Source organism: Peromyscus maniculatus, chromosome X (assembly GCF_049852395.1).
Source record: "Peromyscus maniculatus bairdii isolate BWxNUB_F1_BW_parent chromosome X, HU_Pman_BW_mat_3.1, whole genome shotgun sequence".
Classification (NCBI taxonomy): domain Eukaryota; kingdom Metazoa; phylum Chordata; class Mammalia; order Rodentia; family Cricetidae; genus Peromyscus; species Peromyscus maniculatus.
In genome coordinates, this window is record NC_134875.1 from 82,926,398 (window position 1) to 82,949,219 (window position 22,822).

General features: G+C 46.8%; 1 protein-coding gene across 7 annotated transcripts; it reads right to left on the bottom strand.

Moving 5' to 3' along the window:
* Positions 1–8,722: 8,722 nt before the first annotated feature.
* LOC121826735 (uncharacterized) lies at positions 8,723–22,769 on the bottom strand. 7 transcript variants are annotated; one of them, XM_076561425.1, is made up of 15 exons: positions 22,703–22,769; positions 16,046–16,270; positions 15,753–15,914; positions 15,457–15,621; positions 15,159–15,323; positions 14,846–15,010; positions 14,553–14,714; positions 14,255–14,419; positions 13,957–14,121; positions 13,370–13,527; positions 12,831–12,889; positions 12,384–12,520; positions 11,437–11,497; positions 11,114–11,240; positions 8,723–9,267 (listed from the first exon to the last, which is right to left on the bottom strand). In XM_076561425.1, the coding sequence occupies exons 1-14, from the start codon at positions 22,747–22,749 to the stop codon at positions 11,118–11,120; spliced, it is 1,959 nt and encodes a 652-aa protein (XP_076417540.1). In that variant the 5' UTR covers positions 22,750–22,769; the 3' UTR covers positions 8,723–9,267; positions 11,114–11,117. The 7 variants fall into 7 exon arrangements, with proteins under 7 accessions (XP_076417540.1, XP_076417542.1, XP_076417545.1 ...); XM_076561427.1 differs by having other exon boundaries at positions 16,046–16,210; positions 22,703–22,764; XM_076561430.1 differs by lacking the exon at positions 22,703–22,769 and adding an exon at positions 22,387–22,475 and having other exon boundaries at positions 16,046–16,210.
* Between the last annotated feature and the right edge of the window lie 53 nt (positions 22,770–22,822).

Sequence of the window (22,822 nt, forward strand, 5' to 3'; positions counted from 1 at the left end):
CTCTGACCCTGCCACATGTTCCAAGCCTTAGCCACTCAGCATGCTTCTTAATGTCTTCAAAAACATGTACCACAATAGACATCTTACCAAGCAGGGATGTCAGCATGCAGTTCAGCCTTGGTAACCTCTGGACCACAGCTTCTGTGTCCTGGCCCTGAGGAAATAATCCCAGAATATTTCACCTCCATGATGCTGGTCCCTTCTCAATCACAGATGATTTTTCAGCCCCAGCTGACCAGCATCAGTTTTTCCGGTAAAGCAAAAGTTTCACTTTAGTGGTTGGGTTTTTGTTTTGTTTTGTTTTGTTTTTTGGGTTTTTTTTTTTTTGGTTTTGTTTTTTTGTTTGTTTTTGGTTTTTTGAGACAGGGTTTCTCTGTGTAGTTTTTGGTGCCTGTCCTGGATCTCGCTCTGTAGACCAGGCTGGACTCAAACTCATAGAGATCTGCCTGGCTCTGTCTCCAGAGTGCTGGGATTAAAGGCCTGTGCCACCAAACAGAACACATGGCAAAACATGGATTAATAGAAATGGGTTAATTTGAGGTAAAAGAGCTAGCAAGCAAGAAGCCTGCCATAGACCATACAGTTTGTAATTAATATAATTGATTTATAATTATTAATTATAAAATTATAAAAAGCCCCTATGTATTTACTTGGGTCTGAGCGGCTGCAGGACCAGGCAGGACACAGGGGAATCTTCCGACTACATTTGGCTGCCCAACGTGTTGGCTTGACTTTCCACCTAAAACTAGAGAGAACTTAAAAAGAAATTCTAAAATTGAGCTAAGAACAGCTTTCTACTTCATGTCTCATGCAGGATGAGATATAGAGATGCCAAGGTACAGAGACACCGTGGCATGTAGACTTGAGCTACAGTATGGTGGGTTCACAGCATGTGGGCTTGAGTGCAGCATGCAGCATGCAGGAATACACAGATTCCTGCTGTGGTACACAGAGGTGTCTCCAAGCTGTGCAGTGCACTGCATGGTGGATTTAGCTTTTACTCATACAGACAAAAAGGGTTTATGGGCCAGCTGCATGCTCCCTGATGGCAGTGAGGAACCCAGAGTTGGCAGGGTAAGCATGACTTTCCTGGGTACCCCCGTCATGTTGAAAAGCTGAGGTAGGTGGAGTCAGCAGCCAAGGCTACTGGTCCTAGCCATGCAGTTCAGCAGTTTAAAACCTCTCCTGGTCAGAGATGGATTATAGGTTCACAATGATACAGATTCAGATGGAATAAACCTCCAAACAGTTTACAGTGTGTGTAGGCTTCAAAGAGAGAGAAAAAGGAATATATGCAGTTACATTAAGAAATAGATAGTTTTAAAAAATGAAGAGCAGTGATTGCGTGGTAGAGAGAAGTTGAACTAGAGACTCAACAGCAAGTTATAGGTGTGAGAGAAGGCTGGGGTATGTAGTCAGAAGTTTCTCCTGTGTCCCACCCGGTCCTGTAGCTGCTCAGACCTGAGTAAACACACAATTACAAACTGTATGGTCTATGGCAGGCTTCTTGCTATCTAGCTCTTTTTACCTTAAATTAACCCGTTTCTATTAATCTATATGTCACCATGTGTTCTGTGGTGTTACCTGTGTGCCATTACATGCTGCTCCCTGGACGGCAGGATGGATGGCAGGATGGTGTATCCCCTGCCTCCCCTTTCTCCTTTCACTGTCTTCCTTGGATTTTCCCAACTGGCTCCATCCTGCCCTGCCATAGGCCAAACAGCTTTATTTATCAACCAATCAGAGCAACACATATTCACAGCATACAGAAAGATATCCCATAGCACCTCCCCTTTTCTGTCTAATCAAAAAGGAAAGTTTTAACTTTAACATTTATCAAGCATCAATTACAGTTATAGTATCTAGTCTATTTGTATTTGGCAAAATTAAAGAAAATATTCTATCTATCCTACATTTGTGAGTCTAAAGTTTCATATCTAATTTATCTTTTATCATGACTAAGGAAAACTATAACTATCTAGTCTTCAACTACATCAAAGACCCCAGAAGGATATAATATTACCTAAATAAACAGGATAAATAAATAATAAATAATAATACATACATACATTATAAGCAACTTCCAAAATTCTGGAAATGACAGAGACAGCTGGCAGCCTGGACAGTCATCCAAAGTTCCTCTGCAACGTTGGGGCATCCATCTTTAATGGCACTCAACGGCTCGAGTTTCCACCTAAGTTCCTGCTTCATGTCTCGTGTGGGTGGCGAGACACTGCAATATGCGGGCTTGAGCTACTCTTGGCAGGTTCGTGGCATGCAGGCTTGACCTACGCCACGTTACACAGAGGTGTCTCTAAGCTGCACACTATGCTGCATGGTGGATATAGTTTTTGCTAATATAAAAAAAAAAAAAAGGTTTCTGGGCTACACGCTGCTTTGATAGAGGCATAGATCCACTGCCTTCCAGAGTCCGGCGGTGAGCTTGGTTCCTCCGAAGCTGGGGGTAAACGTAGTTCCTTCCATGTTGAAAAGCTGAGGTGGGCGGAGCCAGCAGCCACAGCCGCCGTTTCAGTCTTAATAATGCTGCACTTTAAAGCAACAGATTCACAATAAAACAGATTCAGATGGGATAAACCTCTAAACGGTTTACAATGTGTGTAAAAATATGCATAGGCTTGGAAGAGAGAAAAAAAGTAATATATACATATTGCTTAAAAACAAAAAAAGGTTGAGAGATTTTTCTGTCCAATATCAGAAGAGCCCTCTGGTGTGGGGCAGAGAAAAATCAATATTTTTATTTAAAGCAGGTTAATTATAAATATAATCTCTTTCTAAAGAAGAAAAGGGGATAGCATAGATATAATAGGATAAAAGGGTAGATTAATAAACCTACTTTTAAAGAACAACAACTTGTTTAGAAATGTTTTGCATCGCTATGGATTTTATTTATCAATAGAAGTTTAAATTTAATTTTGTTATACTATATATATATATATATATATAATTTCTACTCTTGTTTGAGGTATTATGTTTATGTAACTCATTTAGATTGTAATGTATAATTAAAATACAGATTAATTAATAATTAATCTTCTATGATAGTCAAAATTATAGTCATGTTAAGTTTTCTAGGTATATACATCATACATGAGGGATCTTATGTGCTCCACTATCGTCTTAAACGTGATTGGTAGAAAATGTTAAGACTGTATAAGTTGCTAGGTCAATGGGAGAAAATAAAACTGCCTTCTTTTTTCCTGTGGCTCCTATCTGTCCAAGCTATCTGCCGTTTTTCTGCAGGGTGGGGGAAAGTGTGCTCAGTCGCTAGGCAACCTGTGTTCAGCTAGATGCCTCTGGTGATAGTTAAAGGGAGATCTGGAACTAGAGGAAAGATTTGGGAAAGGAGGAAGTTAAGCTTAATTGGCACATCTGTCAGGCCTTCTCAAACGGGTAGCCTGGACGATTAAGTCTTTTCTTAGAGAGTATGGAGGTATCTCTGATTAGGTACTTTCCTCCGTCTGGGGATGCACCTGGCCGGATGCTGCCAATGATGATAATTACAGGGAGGCTTGAACTGGGGTTCTGGCTGAGCATAGCTGTCAGCGCAGAAGGTTATCTAAATATTCCGAGCAGTGGTTAGGTAAGGAGTTAAAGGTCTATAAAATTAGTAAGGCTGTGAGAAATGAGGGTCCAAGCTAAATTATGTAAAGCTATTACTTAACGTCCACCTGACCTAGGCAGTGTCTCCTTGTGTAATTTACCTTAAATCAGCAGACTTGCTTGTGAACTGTTATTACTGTTAGTCATTAAAAGTGGCTAAGGGCGATATCTGATTCCAGAGGAGGCCTTTCCTGAGGCTGTTCTCCAAACACCTGGAATGTATATGTCCAGAGAGTGATCAGTCCACATTGTGAGCCCTTCTTAGGGAAAAATCAATTGGGAAAATTCTGAAGGCACACATGATTTTCATAACAGAAGACAGCTGATATATGACAAGTAACACCAAAAGCTCCTTGGGATTTGGCTTCCTGGGGAGGAATTCCTTGATCCCTCTAGGTAGTGACTTTGCCATAACCAGCTGAGTTCTTATGATATATTCTGGTGGCCCACAGCAGTTATATGTAATTTTGCTATGTTAAAGTTAAAACCTTCCTTAAAAAAAAAGAAATGGGGAAGTGCTGTGAATATCACTCTGTATGCTATGAATGTGTTGCTTTGATTGGTTAAAAAGTGCTGATTGGGCAGTTGCCAAGCAGGAAGTTTAGGTGGGACAAAGAGAGAGGAGAATTCTGGGAACAGTAAGGCTGAGTCAGGAGACACTGCCAACTGCCATGAGGAGAAGAAAGATGTAAAGATACCAGTAAGCCACAAGCCATGGGGCATGTTATAGGATTTATAGAAATGGGGTACACTAAGATGTAAGATCTAGCTAGCAAGAAGCCTCAGCCATTAGGTCATACTGTTTCAATTAAAATAAATTTCTAAGTGATTATTTTATAAGTGGCTGTGGTGTCCTTGGTGCCTCTGTGAAGCAGGAACCTGAAGGAACATTTCACGTTGTTTTGATGAATTCAGTGGTCATTTTACTATGGGTTGTGTATGCCAGTCTATACAACATAATAATAGCAGTCCAGACAAAAACAGTTTCTTGCCCAAATGGCTATTTTTGCCAAAAAGAAGATTAAAATCCATATAGAGTGTCTTTGACACCTATCTTTCTGTGCTGACAGCTATGCTCAGCCAGAACCCCAGTTCAAGCCTCCCTGTAATTATCATCATTGGCAGCATCCGGCCAGGTGCATCCCCAGACGGAGGAAAGTACCTAATCAGAGATACCTCCATACTCTCTAAGAAAAGACTTAATCGTCCAGGCTACCCGTTTGAGAAGGCCTGACAGATGTGCCAATTAAGCTTAACTTCCTCCTTTCCCAAATCTTTCCTCTAGTTCCAGATCTCCCTTTAACTATCACCAGAGGCATCTAGCTGAACACAGGTTGCCTAGCGACTGAGCACACTTTCCCCCACCCTGCAGAAAAACGGCAGATAGCTTGGACAGATAGGAGCCACAGGAAAAAAGAAGGCAGTTTTATTTTCTCCCATTGACCTAGCAACTTATACAGTCTTAACATTTTCTACCAATCACGTTTAAGACGATAGTGGAGCACATAAGATCCCTCATGTATGATGTATATACCTAGAAAACTTAACATGACTATAATTTTGACTATCATAGAAGATTAATTATTAATTAACCTGTATTTTAATTATACATTACAATCTAAATGAGTTACATAAACATAATACCTCAAACAAGAGTAGAAATTATATATATATATATATATATATAGTATAACAAAATTAAATTTAAACTTCTATTGATAAATAAAATCCATAGCGATGCAAAACATTTCTAAACAAGTTGTTGTTCTTTAAAAGTAGGTTTATTAATCTACCCTTTTATCCTATTATATCTATGCTATCCCCTTTTCTTCTTTAGAAAGAGATTATATTTATAATTAACCTGCTTTAAATAAAAACATTGATTTTTCTCTGCCCCACACCAGAGGGCTCTTCTGATATTGGACAGAAAAATCTCTCAACCTTTTTTTGTTTTTAAGCAATATGTATATATTACTTTTTTTCTCTCTTCCAAGCCTATGCATATTTTTACACACATTGTAAACCGTTTAGAGGTTTATCCCATCTGAATCTGTTTTATTGTGAATCTGTTGCTTTAAAGTGCAGCATTATTAAGACTGAAACGGCGGCTGTGGCTGCTGGCTCCGCCCACCTCAGCTTTTCAACATGGAAGGAACTACGTTTACCCCCAGCTTCGGAGGAACCAAGCTCACCGCCGGACTCTGGAAGGCAGTGGATCTATGCCTCTATCAAAGCAGCGTGTAGCCCAGAAACCTTTTTTTTTTTTTTATATTAGCAAAAACTATATCCACCATGCAGCATAGTGTGCAGCTTAGAGACACCTCTGTGTAACGTGGCGTAGGTCAAGCCTGCATGCCACGAACCTGCCAAGAGTAGCTCAAGCCCGCATATTGCAGTGTCTCGCCACCCACACGAGACATGAAGCAGGAACTTAGGTGGAAACTCGAGCCGTTGAGTGCCATTAAAGATGGATGCCCCAACGTTGCAGAGGAACTTTGGATGACTGTCCAGGCTGCCAGCTGTCTCTGTCATTTCCAGAATTTTGGAAGTTGCTTATAATGTATGTATGTATTATTATTTATTATTTATTTATCCTGTTTATTTAGGTAATATTATATCCTTCTGGGGTCTTTGATGTAGTTGAAGACTAGATAGTTATAGTTTTCCTTAGTCATGATAAAAGATAAATTAGATATGAAACTTTAGACTCACAAATGTAGGATAGATAGAATATTTTCTTTAATTTTGCCAAATACAAATAGACTAGATACTATAACTGTAATTGATGCTTGATAAATGTTAAAGTTAAAACTTTCCTTTTTGATTAGACAGAAAAGGGGAGGTGCTATGGGATATCTTTCTGTATGCTGTGAATATGTGTTGCTCTGATTGGTTGATAAATAAAGCTGTTTGGCCTATGGCAGGGCAGGATGGAGCCAGTTGGGAAAATCCAAGGAAGACAGTGAAAGGAGAAAGGGGAGGCAGGGGATACACCATCCTGCCATCCATCCTGCCGTCCAGGGAGCAGCATGTAATGGCACACAGGTAACACCACAGAACACATGGTGACATATAGATTAATAGAAACGGGTTAATTTAAGGTAAAAAGAGCTAGATAGCAAGAAGCCTGCCATAGACCATACAGTTTGTAATTGTGTGTTTACTCAGGTCTGAGCAGCTACAGGACCGGGTGGGACACAGGAGAAACTTCTGACTACATACCCCAGCCTTCTCTCACACCTATAACTTGCTGTTGAGTCTCTAGTTCAACTTCTCTCTACCACGCAATCACTGCTCTTCATTTTTTAAAACTATCTATTTCTTAATGTAACTGCATATATTCCTTTTTCTCTCTCTTTGAAGCCTACACACACTGTAAACTGTTTGGAGGTTTATTCCATCTGAATCTGTATCATTGTGAACCTATAATCCATCTCTGACCAGGAGAGGTTTTAAACTGCTGAACTGCATGGCTAGGACCAGTAGCCTTGGCTGCTGACTCCACCTACCTCAGCTTTTCAACATGACGGGGGTACCCAGGAAAGTCATGCTTACCCTGCCAACTCTGGGTTCCTCACTGCCATCAGGGAGCATGCAGCTGGCCCATAAACCCTTTTTGTCTGTATGAGTAAAAGCTAAATCCACCATGCAGTGCACTGCACAGCTTGGAGACACCTCTGTGTACCACAGCAGGAATCTGTGTATTCCTGCATGCTGCATGCTGCACTCAAGCCCACATGCTGTGAACCCACCATACTGTAGCTCAAGTCTACATGCCACGGTGTCTCTGTACCTTGGCATCTCTATATCTCATCCTGCATGAGACATGAAGTAGAAAGCTGTTCTTAGCTCAATTTTAGAATTTCTTTTTAAGTTCTCTCTAGTTTTAGGTGGAAAGTCAAGCCAACACGTTGGGCAGCCAAATGTAGTCGGAAGATTCCCCTGTGTCCTGCCTGGTCCTGCAGCCGCTCAGACCCAAGTAAATACATAGGGGCTTTTTATAATTTTATAATTAATAATTATAAATCAATTATATTAATTACAAACTGTATGGTCTATGGCAGGCTTCTTGCTTGCTAGCTCTTTTACCTCAAATTAACCCATTTCTATTAATCCATGTTTTGCCATGTGTTCTGTTTGGTGGCACAGGCCTTTAATCCCAGCACTCTGGAGACAGAGCCAGGCAGATCTCTATGAGTTTGAGTCCAGCCTGGTCTACAGAGCGAGATCCAGGACAGGCACCAAAAACTACACAGAGAAACCCTGTCTCAAAAAACCAAAAACAAACAAAAAAACAAAACCAAAAAAAAAAAAACCCAAAAAACAAAACAAAACAAAACAAAAACCCAACCACTAAAGTGAAACTTTTGCTTTACCGGAAAAACTGATGCTGGTCAGCTGGGGCTGAAAAATCATCTGTGATTGAGAAGGGACCAGCATCATGGAGGTGAAATATTCTGGGATTATTTCCTCAGGGCCAGGACACAGAAGCTGTGGTCCAGAGGTTACCAAGGCTGAACTGCATGCTGACATCCCTGCTTGGTAAGATGTCTATTGTGGTACATGTTTTTGAAGACATTAAGAAGCATGCTGAGTGGCTAAGGCTTGGAACATGTGGCAGGGTCAGAGTCCCAGAAGAGAGACCATTGGGGAAGGTATAACCAGTTACAGTGAAGACCTGAGTAGTGCCTTATGGTGATATTTTATTTGTACTGAAATGTGATTTTAATTTTATGTTAATAAATAATGTTGCCCTGGGGTCAGAGGTATTAGAGCCATAGCAAGAGCGTGGTGGTTAGAAGAGCTAGTTAGATTTCTGTGTGTTCAGGGATACAGCCAATATTGGAGACATACACCTTTAAGACCTGGAGGGCGGTACTTACAGGCAGTGATGAGGCAGTCATGTGGTTGGGTTTACAACCAATGAGAAGGCAGAACAGAAAGACTATTTAAACACAGACAAACAGGAAGTAGCTCTCTCTCGGTGAAGTTAGGAGCACTGCAGGAGGTAAGATTTTATCTCTGAGCTCTGACCACTCGGCTTTCTCTTTTACACTGGCTCTGTGTTTCTTATTTTAATAAGACGATTGGTTACATCTACAGTGCCTCTCACCAATGCTTTATTATTTGTTCGCATACACAGGCCTAGACACAAATTGAAACTTCTCGTGTGTCCACATGCAAGTATTAAGTACAGGAGTGCCCAGGCACATATGCAATCACAAAACAAATGCAAACACTGGCATACCAACCCACTCAGAACCCCACCAACAGACTGGTCATATTATCATATTACCTACAGAACATATATTAAAAAGTGCCGACTTCCAAAGGAACAAGGGATGGAGGTACAATAACATACTATGTAAGCCAAGGAACTGACCTACATTATGAAGAGTCTGAAAGCTTATGAAACGCCTGAAGGCTTTTAAAGCACATTTGAGCATTTCAGACGTGAATCACACAGAATATCAACTACTCAGTGCTGGAACAAGCCTTTACCCCCTCCTCTGGGCCCGTAAGCTCAAGAGGGAGGTGCAGTTCAGCAGGAAGTCGGTGCTCAGTAGGAAGTGAGATGGAGCCAACCAGTGGATCTGAATCACAAGGATGGGCTGGGAGGCTTCACTGCTCCAACTCAAGCAAGACCTGAAGGCAGAAAAGATGGGATGAGGACCACCTAATGATCATGAATCCCTTGAATCCCTTTCCTGACTCTCTTTCTTCTTCATCTCCCATAACTGAAGATTTGTCACTGACACAAGTGCACAGACCTATTCCTGCCTGGATTCCCCACCTCCAGCCTCACCTTCCCTCATTCCTCCATCACTGGCCACCAACCTACTCTGGTGAAGCTCATGGTCTCTCAATATAACCTTCCTGATGTCAGGAAAGTTCTTTGGATTTCCACTACCCACTTCTCCTGGCCTAGCCCCGTGTGTGTGTGTGTGTGTGTGTGTGTGTGTGTGTGTGTGTGTGTGTGTGTGTGTAGAGAGAGAGAGAGAGACAGAGACAGAGACAGAGAGACAGAGATGGGGGGACATACATTGGTATTTCTGAGTATGTGCTGGTAAGAGAAGGTCAGAGGACAGCCTGGGATATCAGTCTTTCCCTTCCAGTTTGATGGCTGCTTTGAGCCCTGTTTGAGGGCTCTAACAGAAACATGGTAGTTTAATTGAGGAAAACAAAAGCTTTAACTATTTTCCTTCTGTCATTCCTCACCATGTTTTAGAATGTTTGACTTTTAAAAATGCTGTTTGAGCTGCTGACTTGAGGCTTGTGAAAAACTGTCAGATGAATTTTGGCTTGGGATTAAGGCAGTACTCCTAACATTTCAAAAATGGCCCAAAACACACTTCTGCCATTTTTTCACTCCATGTTTATGTGAAGCAGCATCCTCAGCACTGACAATTATAAAAGTACTGATCAACTCTGAAAAATGTGGAAGATATTTCATGTCCCACAGTGTCAAGTTTTTAGTTAAGATTTAACTCTTTGTGTTTAAATAAACAAACACACCCCTTTCCTTGGCACTGACATTTGTTTTATCTTTAACAAATGGGAAAACTACATGCAAACCAAAGACTTGTATTAAAGTAAGTATCTTTGTAATTTATTGTCTGTAAATGTTTTATTTGTACATCTATCCTATGTGTCTATATACTGGGGTCCTGTAAACATTTCTCAGTTGGAAAGGGGTTTCGAGACAGATAGCTTTAAGAATCCCTGGTATAGGTTTCTTCTTCCACCCTTGCCAGCCCCCTGTGATCAGCCACCTCTCCAGCTTCATCCTGCCCCTTCCATTGCAGCAGTTCTGTCCAGGGTGGCTTCCTCCTACACTCCCTAGGCCCCATTTGCCTCTGTGCTCAACAATGTCCAGCCTTGCTTCCCAGACACACTAGAGGTTTAATTCCCTTCTCAGCTCATACTGTCCTTGCCCTCTGGGCGGGCGAGTCATTTGAGATTTGGTGGCAAAATACACCTTGAGAAGGAATCCAGGCTGCACATCTGAACTGAGATCCACCCCCGAGACTACACACACACACACACACACACACACACACACACACACACACACATCCTTCCATGTATGTCTTCCACAGACCACCACCATGGTGTGCAGCAGACTGGGGACGCGAGGCCTGGGTGAGGAATCAGGATGCTGGGTTCTATTTCTTCCAGTTGATATGCTGCCTGCCCTGGGGCAAGTCCCTGCAAACCACCCCCCACCCCCCGGGGACCTCGGTCTCCTTCTCTCACTTGATGTCAGGGCACCAGCCGATTACTGCTGAGCACAAAACTCGAGAGACTGAGCATTCACTGAATAATCCTCAAGTGCCCCTTCTGAAGTCAGCTTCAGAAGCCTGGGGTACCCATCCCCAAAGTCATGCAAACCACCAACTTACCCCATGTACCCAGCTATGACCAACTTATGACAGAGCCTTCCACCTCCCAACCATCTCCATCCTGTGCTCCTTTTCAAGAAGCCAGCTACCTGGCTAGCTGTGGCTCTGGCGCCAGGTCCAAGAGTTCTTCAGAGTCATCAGGGCCTCGGCAGCCTCCAGTGTCTCCTGACACTCTGAGATCGTAGAAACCGGGGCCTGGTCAGAGGCAGCGGGGCCCTGCAAAGAAACAGGTGTGAGGAGAGCAGGAGCTGTGCAGCCAACACCTCTTCTCAGAAGCACAACGTGTGCTTCCAGGGCCCTTTCAGTGCCCCGTTGCCTCCAGTGCCCACTCCCAGCCCCTAGCGGTCTGCTCTACACATCCACTTAGCTTCTCCCGCCCAAGTTTCCGAAACCCCAACTTCTCTGCAGGGACCTGCTGTTCTGGTGGATGATGCTCCATGGTGGGACACGGCAGGGGGCTCAGATCCGAGAGTCTGGAAACAAGAGGTGAGGGGATTAAACACTTGGGCGGGCGGGTAGCACCTATAGACAGAGACTGGCAGGGTTTCTGCCATACCAGAAGGTGGGACTCCAAAGGACTGTGGAGACCATAGACCCACCCCACGGCTTGGACATGTCCTTTGTCCTGCCCAGCCTGTTTTCCTTCCCACACCCCCTCTGACATATTTTTCCTGAGATATTAGTCTGAACAAGCCCTTTTTTAATTCTCTCCCAGATACATAGTGAAGAAAACATCAGGGAACCATGAGTGTTTGCATTTTAATCTGCAAAGGCTCTGGAGAGATATGGTGACCTTCTGTTTTCAGGGAATGGTTCTTGCCAGCATTTTGTCCAGCCACCACAGATCAGGAAGGACAAGCTGGAACACTTCCAGGAGGCTTTCTCTGTGGGCCTCTGGACTTTGCCATGGGCCTCTGTGGCCCTCGCCACCATGTCCCTAGGTTTCACCAGGACCTTCTTTCTATCTCACCCATCTGTCGTGATACAGAGAAACAGGGCCCACGCGTTGAAGGCCCACTGTGGGGCAAGCCTTGTGCCGGTGCTTTCCTCAGTGTGAGAGGTATAGGGTGCTTTTTGCTAAAATGACCTCTAGAAAATGGGTGCTTGGAAAAATAAAGTCACTTGTACCACCAAGTCTCTGGAGTAGAAACTGTCAAATCAGGAGAGGCCCCTGTCCTTGCCCCACAGTCTGACTCGCAGCCTTCTTCCCCTACCTGTGTCCTCCTCCTTCCCATGATCCCCATGGTCAATGTCACATGATCCTCCTCCTCCTCCTGCGCCGACAGCAGCAAGTCCAGGGCTGCACACACACTGACCCATGACATGACACAAGCAGCCCCACGGTCACTTTCTACTCACGGGTTGGATGAGCCAACAGCCTCACGGAGCTCCACGGAAGGAGAAACAATCAATTGCTGCCCCAAGGTCATTGTCACATAGGGCGGAGACGAAACTGCTGGGGGCCAGCAGAAGAGCGGAGGCCCTTGGGAGCTCTCCTGCAGGGACAGAGATGACAGGGATTGGGTTCCAGGCCAGCCAGAAAGAGAGGAGGGCTGGGCAAATTTTAGGCTGAGGGCAGGAACCCAGAATGTCAGGGCTCTGAAGACCCCACAGAACCCTCCTCCGATCTTAACACACCCTGTTAGCGCTGAGAAGACTGAGGCCCAAGGAGAAGTGATGTTTCCCAATGTCACAAAGCACTGTGCTGAACGATTAGAGGTGGAAGCCCTGACTTTAAGACACGGTGGAAAGGGTCTTGACAGTGACTGGTGGGAGCCTCCCACTCTAGCACCAGATTCGCCTTACCTCCTGGGGGCCTGTGAAGGGCAGGACTTCAGGCTGGCACACAGTGTTCTCCTTCCCAGCTGTAAAAGACCACCAATTCCTCCCCGCTGGCTGGTCTTCATCTCCTCTCTGTACTCACACTCTCCATCCTTCCCAGGTTCTCTCACTCACCCACCACCTCTCCTCACCACCACCCCCCCCCAAGAACTTGTTGGCATTGGCTCCTTTACAGGATCAATCTTCTCAGACTCACTCCTCACATCCCCTTTCCAGGAATGCACAAGGAGCCCAAGGCCTCCCTCGACGAACACACCAAAGCCCAGACACTGACAGCTGTCTTCCTGGTGCCCTCCATTCATTCACTCCCCACGTGGGAAAATTTGCACCAATCAGCCTCATCTGAAGACACTCACCACCATTCTGAGAACTCACGACTATGGACCTTGTCAAACACCCCCGCCCCCGCCCCCCAGTTCTGAGACAGGGCTGGACACAGAGTTACTCAAGCTGTGCTTCCCTCCAACCAAACTCTGGCTCCCTCCCCAGCCAATGGCACTCACTGTGACCTCTTGCTTTGGCAGAGGACTTCCTGCCCTGCCAGAGGGGTTTGTGGGCGACAGCCCCAGTCGCTCTTGGTAGTCGAATCTGTCTTCTCTTTAGCAGTGCACCATGCACCTTCTTCTCGGAACCCAGAGCAGGCAGGGCCTCGCTGTGTTCCCTACAGTAGGGGTTTGAAGGACTCCTGCTAGTCACGGGCAAAGGGGGACTGACCCCCTCCCCAACCCAGACCCCATACTGTGCTGTGATGTTTGGTTTGTGTTCTGACAAATACAGCTTGCTTGGCCTCAGGGGGCAGAGCTAGCCACTGGTTAACTATAGAGGTCTGGAGGTCTGTGCAGAGGGGAGACAGGAAGTGATAAAGAAGGGTGGAGGGAGGATCTAGGCCTTTTTGGTTGGAGGAACCAGAGAGGTGGGAAGTGGCTGCGGCTGCTCCCCTGCTTCTATGTTCTTTTAGGATTTTACCTTGACACCTGATTTCTGTTTTTTATCAATAAGAGTAATTCGATTTACGCCTCAACACACTCATGAGGAGATGGCACAACTGGGACACCCGAGGACCCGAGAGTGTGAGGACCGGGTTTCTCACCTGGCTTTGGTCCCGGTGCCACAGCTGTGGCCTCTGCCACGGTGATTGGCAGGTCCTCTGAGGCCAGGTTCTATTTCCAGTGGGGCTCCAGGCTGGTTCCATGGGTTACATTCCGAGGTGGAGGGCCAGACCGGGACCTCCACTTTGTCTTTTGGTTCCACGGTTCTGGGGTCGAGAGCAGAAACGCCACACTGTATCTCCACGTGTATCCCAATGGCCACGGTATCCACATGTGCTAATGCAGCCTGACCCCCTCCCCAACCCAGACACCATACTCACCAGGACATGGGTTTCTCACCTGGCTTGGGTCCTGGCACAACTGTGGCCTCTGCCACGGTGTTTTGCGGGTCCTCTGAGGCCAGGTTCTACTCCAAGTGGGGCTCCAGTCTTGTTCCCCACGTTACATTCCAAGTTGGAGGGCCAGCCCGGCGAGACACTCGCTTTATGTTTTTGTCCCATGGTTCTGGGTTGGAGAGCAGAAACGCCACACTGTATCCCCAAGAGTATCCCAATGGCCACGGTACGCCCATGTGCAAAGGCAGCCTGACCCCCTCCCCAACACAGGCACCATACTCACGGGGAGGCGGGTTTCTCACCTGGCTTGGGTCCTGGCGCAACTGTGGCCTCTGCCACGGTGATCTGCAGGTCCTCTGAGGCCAGGCTCTGTTCCCATTGGGGCTCCAGTCTTGTTCCCGATGTTACTTTCTGAGGTGGAGGGCCAGCAGGTGATATCCACTTTGTCTTTTTGTTCCGTGGTTCTGGGGTGGAGAGCAGAAACGCCACTGTATCCCCCTGTGTATCCCAATGGTCACGGTACGCCCACGTGCAAAGGCAGCCTGACCCCCTCCCCAACCCAGACACCATACTCACCAGGTCGTGGGTTTCTCACCTGGCTTGGGTCCTGGCGCCAGAACTGTGGCCTCTGCCACGGTGATGTGCAGGTCCTCTGAGGTCCTGTTCGATTTCCATTGGGGCTCCAGTCTTGTTCTCCATGGTACATTCCGAGGTGGAGGGCCAGCCCGGGACATCCACTTTGGCTTTTGGTTCCGTGTTTCTGGGGTGGAGAGCAGAAACGCCACTCTATCCCCATGGCCACTGTATCCCAATGTGTACCCCAATGGCCACTCTATTCCCATGTGCAAAGTGAGCCTGAGCCCCTCCCCAACCCAGAAGCCATACTCATGCGGTGGCAGGTTTCTCACTTGGCTTTGGTCCTGGCGCCACAACTGTGGCCTCTGCCACGGTGACTTGCAGGTCCCCTGAGGCCAGGCTCTGTTCCCATTGGGGCTCCAGTCTTGTTTCCCATGTTACTTTCCAAGGTGGAGGGCTTGCAGTGGATATACACTTTGTCTTTTTGTTCCGTGGTTCTGGGGTGGAGAGCAGAAACGCCACACTGTATCTCCACGTGTATCCCAATGGCCACGGTACGCCCATGTGCAAAGGCAGCCTGATCCCCTCCCCAACCCAGACACCATACTCACCAGGACGCAGGTTTCTCACCTGGCTTGGGTCCGGGCGCCAGAACTGTGGCCTCTGCCACGGTGATTGGCAGGGCCTCTGAGGCCTTGTTCCATTCCCCATGAGGTTCCAGTCTTGTTCCCGATGTTACATTCTGAGTTGGGGGGCCAGCAGTGGATATACACTTTGTCTTTTTGCTCCGTGGTTCTGGGGTGGAGAGCAGAAACGCCACTGTATCCCCCTGTGTATCCCAATGGCCACGGTACGCCCACGTGCAAAGGCAGCCTGACCGCCTCCACAACACAGACACCATACTCACAAGGAGGCGGGTTTCTCACCTGGCTTGGGTCCTGGCGCCAGAACTGTGGCCTCTGCCACGGAGATTGGCAGGTCCTCTGAGGCCAGGCTCTGTTCCCATTGGGGCTCCAGTCTTGTTCACATTACTTTCCGAGGAGGAGGGCCAGCCCGGGACATCCACTTTGTCTTTTTGTTCCACGGTTCTTGGGTTGAGAGCAGAAACGCCACTGTATCCCCCTGTGTATCCCAATGGCCCCGGTATCCCCATGTGCAAAGGCAGCCTGACCCCCTCCCCAACCCAGACACCATACTCACCAGGAGGCGGGTTTCTCACCTGACTTGGATCCTGGCGCCACAACTGTGGCCTCTGCCACGGTGATTTGCAGGGCCTCTGAGGCCAGGCTCTGTTCCCATTGGGGCTCCAGTCTTGTTCTCCACGTTACTTTCTGAGTCGGAGGGCCAGCCCGGGACATCCACTTTGTCTTTTTGCTCCATGGTTCTGGGGTAGAGAGCAGAAATGCCACTGTATCCCCCAGGGCCTAAGAGTAACTGCTCTTTCCTTAGCAAAAAACAAAACAAACAAACAAACATAATCAGTGTCTGGTGACTAGAATCTTCTCCAACACGCTCACCTCTACTTCTATCAATTCATCCTCTCATGGTTTTCTTTGGTCTTCATCTCCTCTCTGTACTCACACTCTCCATCCTTCCCAGGTTCTCTCACTCACCCACCACCTCTCCTCACCACCACCACCCCCAAGAACTTGTTGGCATTGGCTCCTTTACAGGATCAATCTTCTCAGACTCACTCCTCACATCCCCTTTCCAGGAATGCACAAGGAGCCCAAGGCCTCCCTCGACGAACACACCAAAGCCCAGACACTGACAGCTGTCTTCCTGGTGCCCTCCATTCATTCACTCCCCACGTGGGAAAATTTGCACCAAATACTCGGCAGTCTCATGGATACCCAGTGTTCAATTTTCCCTTCAGCCTCCATTCAAGTTTTTCTCACACCACACTTTAATCTTAATTGTTACCGTGCTGGCCATTTCAACCGATTGTCCTTTTGTCCTGCATCCCGCTCCCACACCTGCCCGTGAAATCATATCGTTCTTCTGAAGGCAGTGGACATATGAGTCATACCTAAAAACCCACCCACCACCCAGGAACCTGGGGTAGGCAGTTCACGACTGAGACCAACTGAGCTAGCTAATGAGATGCTGGGTTTCACACAAACAACACTCTCACGAATTCCATCCAGACATTCTACACTTCTACACGTGACAGATGTTTGTTGAAGCCCATGAGGAGTACGAGGCCCTGACGTAACCCAAAGACAAACTCTCCGGCAGTCAGCTTTCTGTTGGCCCAACACGTATCCTCTGGTTTTCTTTCCTTCTTTTTTTTTTTTTTCTTTCTCGAGACAGGGTTTCTCTGTGTCCCTGCCTTTCCTGGATCTCACTTGGTAGCCCAGGCTGGCCTCGAACTCACAGAGATCCGCCTGCCTCTGCCTCCCGAGTGCTGGGATTTAAGGCGTGCGCCACCGCCCGGCCGTGCACCCTCTTCTTTCATCAAACCCAGGTTCTCTCCCCAGTTGTCCAGGCGCGCCTCAACGCTTCGACGAAGGGTGGGACCGAGTATGCTTCTTCTCTTCCCTCACACCCTCTACCTGCCTCAACTGCTCTGTGGTAATTTCCAGACTGCCCGGCAGCCTGGAGAGAGGGCGCTCTGAAGCGGTTGGGGTACGGGCTGTGGGGGCTGGGCGGAGCCTGTGAGGGCAGAAGGGCCGGGTGGGGGCAAGGAGTGTTCCTCCAGGTCGTTTCCCATCTCCAGCAGGCTTCGCCTACAGAGGCCTGAAAATGGAGGAAACGGGCACCTTAGCGTGAGGGACGGAAGAAGAAAGGCACCGAGGAACACGGAGGTCATACTTGTGGTTACTCCGGACTCCAGCCCTTCAGAACCAGGGAGTTGAGCCCGAGAGAGAAGACGCGCTTCTGGCCCTCGAGTCCCGTCCCTCGGGTGTGACTGGGTCTTCGGCGCCACTTCCTGCCGTGCGCGCCACAAGGGCCAATGAGCTCCCAGCACGCGTCAGTTGAAAGCCCGCCCCCTGGTGGCCGCTCTGGGTCCCACTTCCGCCCACACGCGGATGTGGCGCCTGTAGGCCTCTGGTGCTCACTGGGCTAACCCAGCCTTTAGCACGGGAGGAACAAATGAGGGTTAGACCTCACATTGTGTTTGCTCCTTCAGCAGCAGCCATCGTAAAACCCCAGAGAACACTTCCAATGTCTGAGAACACTGCGTTTCATCTTGTGAGAGTCTGTCTCTGAGCTTTCTTTTCTGTTCCAGCGATAAATCCCTAAATTTCTCTGCTTCCTCTACAGTGCCTTAAGTTTTTTCGTATGTGTGTATGTATGTATGTGTGTGTGTGTGTGTGTGTGTGTGTGTGTCTGTCTGTCTGTCTGTCTGTCTGTCTGTCTATCATTTATTCACGTCAGGCCATTGCAGGGCATGACGTCTGCTAGGAAACGTCCCTAATTCTTGCTCCACAGACCCAAATGTAACTTTCCTGCTCCTTATCTTCTGTTCTTCTATGTGTATCTGAGTATCTGCACGACAATTCCCCGGGGGACTCTCGGTTGCAATGAGTTCTGGTTGCATTTTCTTTGATTCCGAGGATGAATTAAGAGGGAACTGGCTAGCCACAGGATACCCGGCCTTCCTACTCACCAGGTTGGCGTGTCTCTCCCTTTTTGCGGCTCTCTCATGTTTTTGTATCTTTCACTTTTGTTTTTAGTTGTTTCTTTTGTGCATTCCTGTCTGGTACATCTTGTGCCTTTTTTTTTTTCTCCCCCAATCCCAGTGCACTCTAGAGTATCGCCACTTTCCTGTCGACTGATATCTGCTTAGCAGGAAAAACTTCATTTGCCTCTGATTTACAGAAATACACTGGACTTTTTAACTGGTGCGTTTTTTCTAAAGTCAGGCAACGGAAGAAATCCCATCACATTAGGACACACACGCACCCGCGCACACATGAGTTCTGAGTTTTTTTTCTCTGCATCTCAGTATATTCAAATGTTTATGTTTTGTTGTTGCTGTTGTTATTTGTTGTTGTTTTCAGTGTTAGCTTGACTCCTCAGAATGCAGTCTGATAAGGACAGGGGTTGAGGGGCTTGTTTGAGTTGCTGCTACTTTTAGTAAAATGTCACCAATATTTTCAGATGAAAATACTTTTTGCTGGCTCTCCCTTTCTGTGCTCACTTTCAAAGCCATTCCTTCATCCACTCACCCTCCCGGTCTCCTGACTTCCTTTCCTGCCTGTCTCCCTCTCTTCTTTGCTCCCAATTCTCATTCTTTCCTTCCTTTCTTGTTTTTTTCCTTGTCCATTTCTATTAAAAGATTAATAAACATCCCTTGTGCAGATTTCAAAATGTCTTCTTCAAAAATCACAAATGCACTGTGCCCGCCTGGAAATATCTGTGGCTCTATTGGCTCTTTTGTGAACATGGTGCATGGCATTCATAGATTCTTCCCAATATTGCTAGCTAAGCTCACTTTTAATTAAAAAAAAAAAAGTGTGTGCCGCAGGGGATAGCATATGCTTTGGCATGTTCTAAACTTAAACACGTCTTTAATCCCAGCACTCGGGAGGCAGAGCCAGGCGAATCGGGTCTACAGAGTGACATCCAGGACAGGCACCAAAACTACACAGAGAAACCCTGTCTCGAAAACAAAACAATAAATAAAAGAAAGAAAATGAAAATAAACATACTGCTATGTACACTCTAGAGCAAGCAACTGCATGTGTTAACAGCATAGACCCTCTTCTGAAGTCCCCTTCCATTCCCAGAAATCTAATATGAGTTGAGCTTTGTTCTTCTGTCCAAGATTTTTTTAAAAAATAAAATACACTGAAAATCTAACAGCTGTGGCAGATTATTTTCTATATATTGGAAACTTTGGTCTGATCCACACTTGTGTAGTAGTCTAGTGTCTTCTCTTCCTGGGGGACACTGGCATGGTGTTTCTTTCCACCATACTAACTTTACCAGACTCTAAAAGACCGAGCTCAAAAACCTCTGCCACTCATGGGTAGTTTCAATATACAGGAACTATGAGTCACTTCAAGTTCCTCTATTGTGCCTGGCAGCAGGTTAAGACGGCGGGGACAGCAAAATTGGCCAGATGCCCTCATAGACCTCCCAGTCTAGAGACAAGTTACTCTCAGGAGATGAGCCAACAGTGGTAAGCCCCCATGAGCTTGCCGAGACTCTCTCATTGTGCGGGACATCCTGCAGGTCCTAGATACCGTGTTAGTAAAACTGTTGAGTGAGATATTATTTATCGAGTCTCAATTTACTGATGAGAAATCTGAGGACAGGGGATCAAATATAACTTGCTTGTTGTCGCATGGCATATACGTGGGAGCCCGAGTCTTTGAACCATGTCTGAACACAGTGCTCTATGGTTTATCTTCTGCTCAATTCTTACTCTTGTTCAAGGCCCATATGTAAATCACTTAGACCCTGCAGTACACACAAAATGTCCCTTCTTTCCTCTCATTGACATTTACCAACATTTCTGAATTTTTGTTACCTAATCCCATAAACAACTAAAATATACAAAGATGTAGGGGCATGCACTCAACAAGGAAGCCAACATCCTGGATAAAATGCAAAAGTTAATGTACTGTGTGGGCCAGGGTGAGGGCTTGTGGTGGTTTGAAAGAAAATGGCCCCCTCAGGGAGTGGCACTTTTAGGAGGTATGACCTTGTTGAAGGAAATGTGTCACTGTGGGGGTGGGCTTTGAGGTCTCGTTTACTCAAGCTTCCCTCCACGTGACAGTCAGTCGACTTCCTGTTGCCTCTGAGTCAAGATGTAAGCACTCTGGGCTCCAGCACCAGGTCTGTCAGCACGCCACCATGTTCCCCGCCCTGATGATCATGGACTGAGCCTCTGAAACTGTAAGCCAGTCATCTCAATTAAGTGCTTCCTTTATAAGAGATGCTGTGCTCGTGGTGTCTTTTCCACAGCATGAGGAACCTATCTAAGATGGGGCCCAGGAGGGGAAAGTGCTTCCTGAGAAGCCCAAAGACCCAAGTTTACTCCCCAGTATCTACACTATGGAAGGAGAGAATCGACTCCCACAAGTTGTTCCCTGACTTCCTCACTGGCATACTTGGGATCACACACACACACACACACACACACAGAGAGAGAGAGAGACAGAGACAGAGACAGAGACAGAGACAGAGAGAAAGAGAGAGAGAAAGCGAGAGAGAGACAGAGAGAGATTTAAGTAAAGTTAAGGTCATCATACAAAAGTCAAAGCTCAGTTGCTTCCTCTATATTATAACAGTCAAACAGGAGTAATAAAACATGGACTTAGAATTGGAGGTGATCACAAATCCTTACGCTCCCAGCACTTTGGAGAGAGAGGCAGAAGGATGCCTACCAAGTTCAGGGACAATCTGTTCTACATAGGGACACTTGTCTCAAGAGGGAAAAACAGGCAAAATAAACAAGAACGACAGAAACACGGTCTCTTAGTTGTCACAAAAGCATCCAGACAGTAAAATAAGAACAAAGCTGGGCTGCAGAGGCGGCTCAGAAGATAAAGCACTTGCTAAGCATGCATGAGGAACTGAGTTTGATCCCCAGATCCCACCTGGAAAAGCAGGGGTTGGTGATACATGCCTCTGATTCCCGAGCTGTGGAGGTGGTGAGACAGATGGATTCCTGGGCCTGCTGGACAGGCAACCTACCTATGATGGCCTAACCCCGGGGTTCAGTGAGAAACTCTGTCTGAAAACAGGTGAAAGGCAATGTAGAGTGCTCATGAGGAAGGAAGGACACCGGATGCTCATCTCTGTCCTCAGTACACACATGCACCCAGATGAATACACTCACACATACACACAACACACACAGAAAGACCAAACCTAATGAATAGACCTCTCTGCAATGGAAAGCAATTGTCTCCTTGAAACAGGAAGTTCTATCATTAGCCCAGTTAGTCGCAACCTATCTGCATCTTTGAGGAATGGAGAGCGCAGGACTGGCGCAGGAAAAACAAAACACAACATAACAACAATGAAAAATAGAGAGCTTTAGCCGAGGCCCACCTCCAGACAAAGGAATGAAAATCTCTAGGGAACATGTTTCAGGCAAACACTTCCAAAGTGGTATCTTGTTGAGAAGTGTAGGTCTTAAAGCAATAGCCACTGCAAACCAGAGCAACCAGGCCCACAGCCAGGCAAGACGGCCACACCACACCTTCAATTCCATCCCTAAGAAGGCTGAGGCAAGTGGATCACCACACGTTTGAGGCCACCAAGGACTCCCTAGGGAGCTGCATGCTGAGCTCCAGAGGGAGAAAAAAATTAAACAAAACACACAGACACAGATTACCATGCCCTCGGTGTGATTCCAAATCACAAAATGGATCATCTTATTGGAGGCACATCAGCCCACTGGAACGTGTGGCTCTGGCAGGCCCTGTCCTTCTCCCCACTTCCCTCTGCCTTGCTAAAGGCCGTGAGTGTACATGACTGAAGCTGGCTGGCCCTCAAGGTCCATTCCCTTGTTGGCCGGTCCCTCCTCCTAAGGCTGACCACCAAGGTCCAGCTACCAAAGTACTGAAATCCAGCAATCAAAAGCCCCCTGGGACTCACCTAATGGACACGTCCAGTTGAAAATAAGCAACTCAGCCTAACAGGAGCTTCCCTCTTCCCTTTATAAGCTGCCGTTTACCTATGTGCCACATCTGTCTCCTCTCTGTCCAGAGGCAGTCCTTAGTCACTTTGGGACAAATAACCCTTCCCCCTTCCTTTGGGATCCTCCCCCTTCTCCCTCTTCCCTCTGTCTCCTGTCTTTGTCCCTTGTCTGTTGTTCAAATCTTAGACGGTGTTTTAACAAACACCCAGAGACAGATATCAAGGTGAAAGCTGAAAGTGCAGAGAAGCAGAGCAGCCAGCCACTAGTTCTTACCTGTACGAAATCCTCAGCCTAAAGAGAGTGAGTTCCTGTTTCCTCATGCCTTATATACCTTTCTCTGCCCTGACGTCATTCCTGGGACTAAAGGGGAGTGTGTGCTTCCCAGTACTGCGA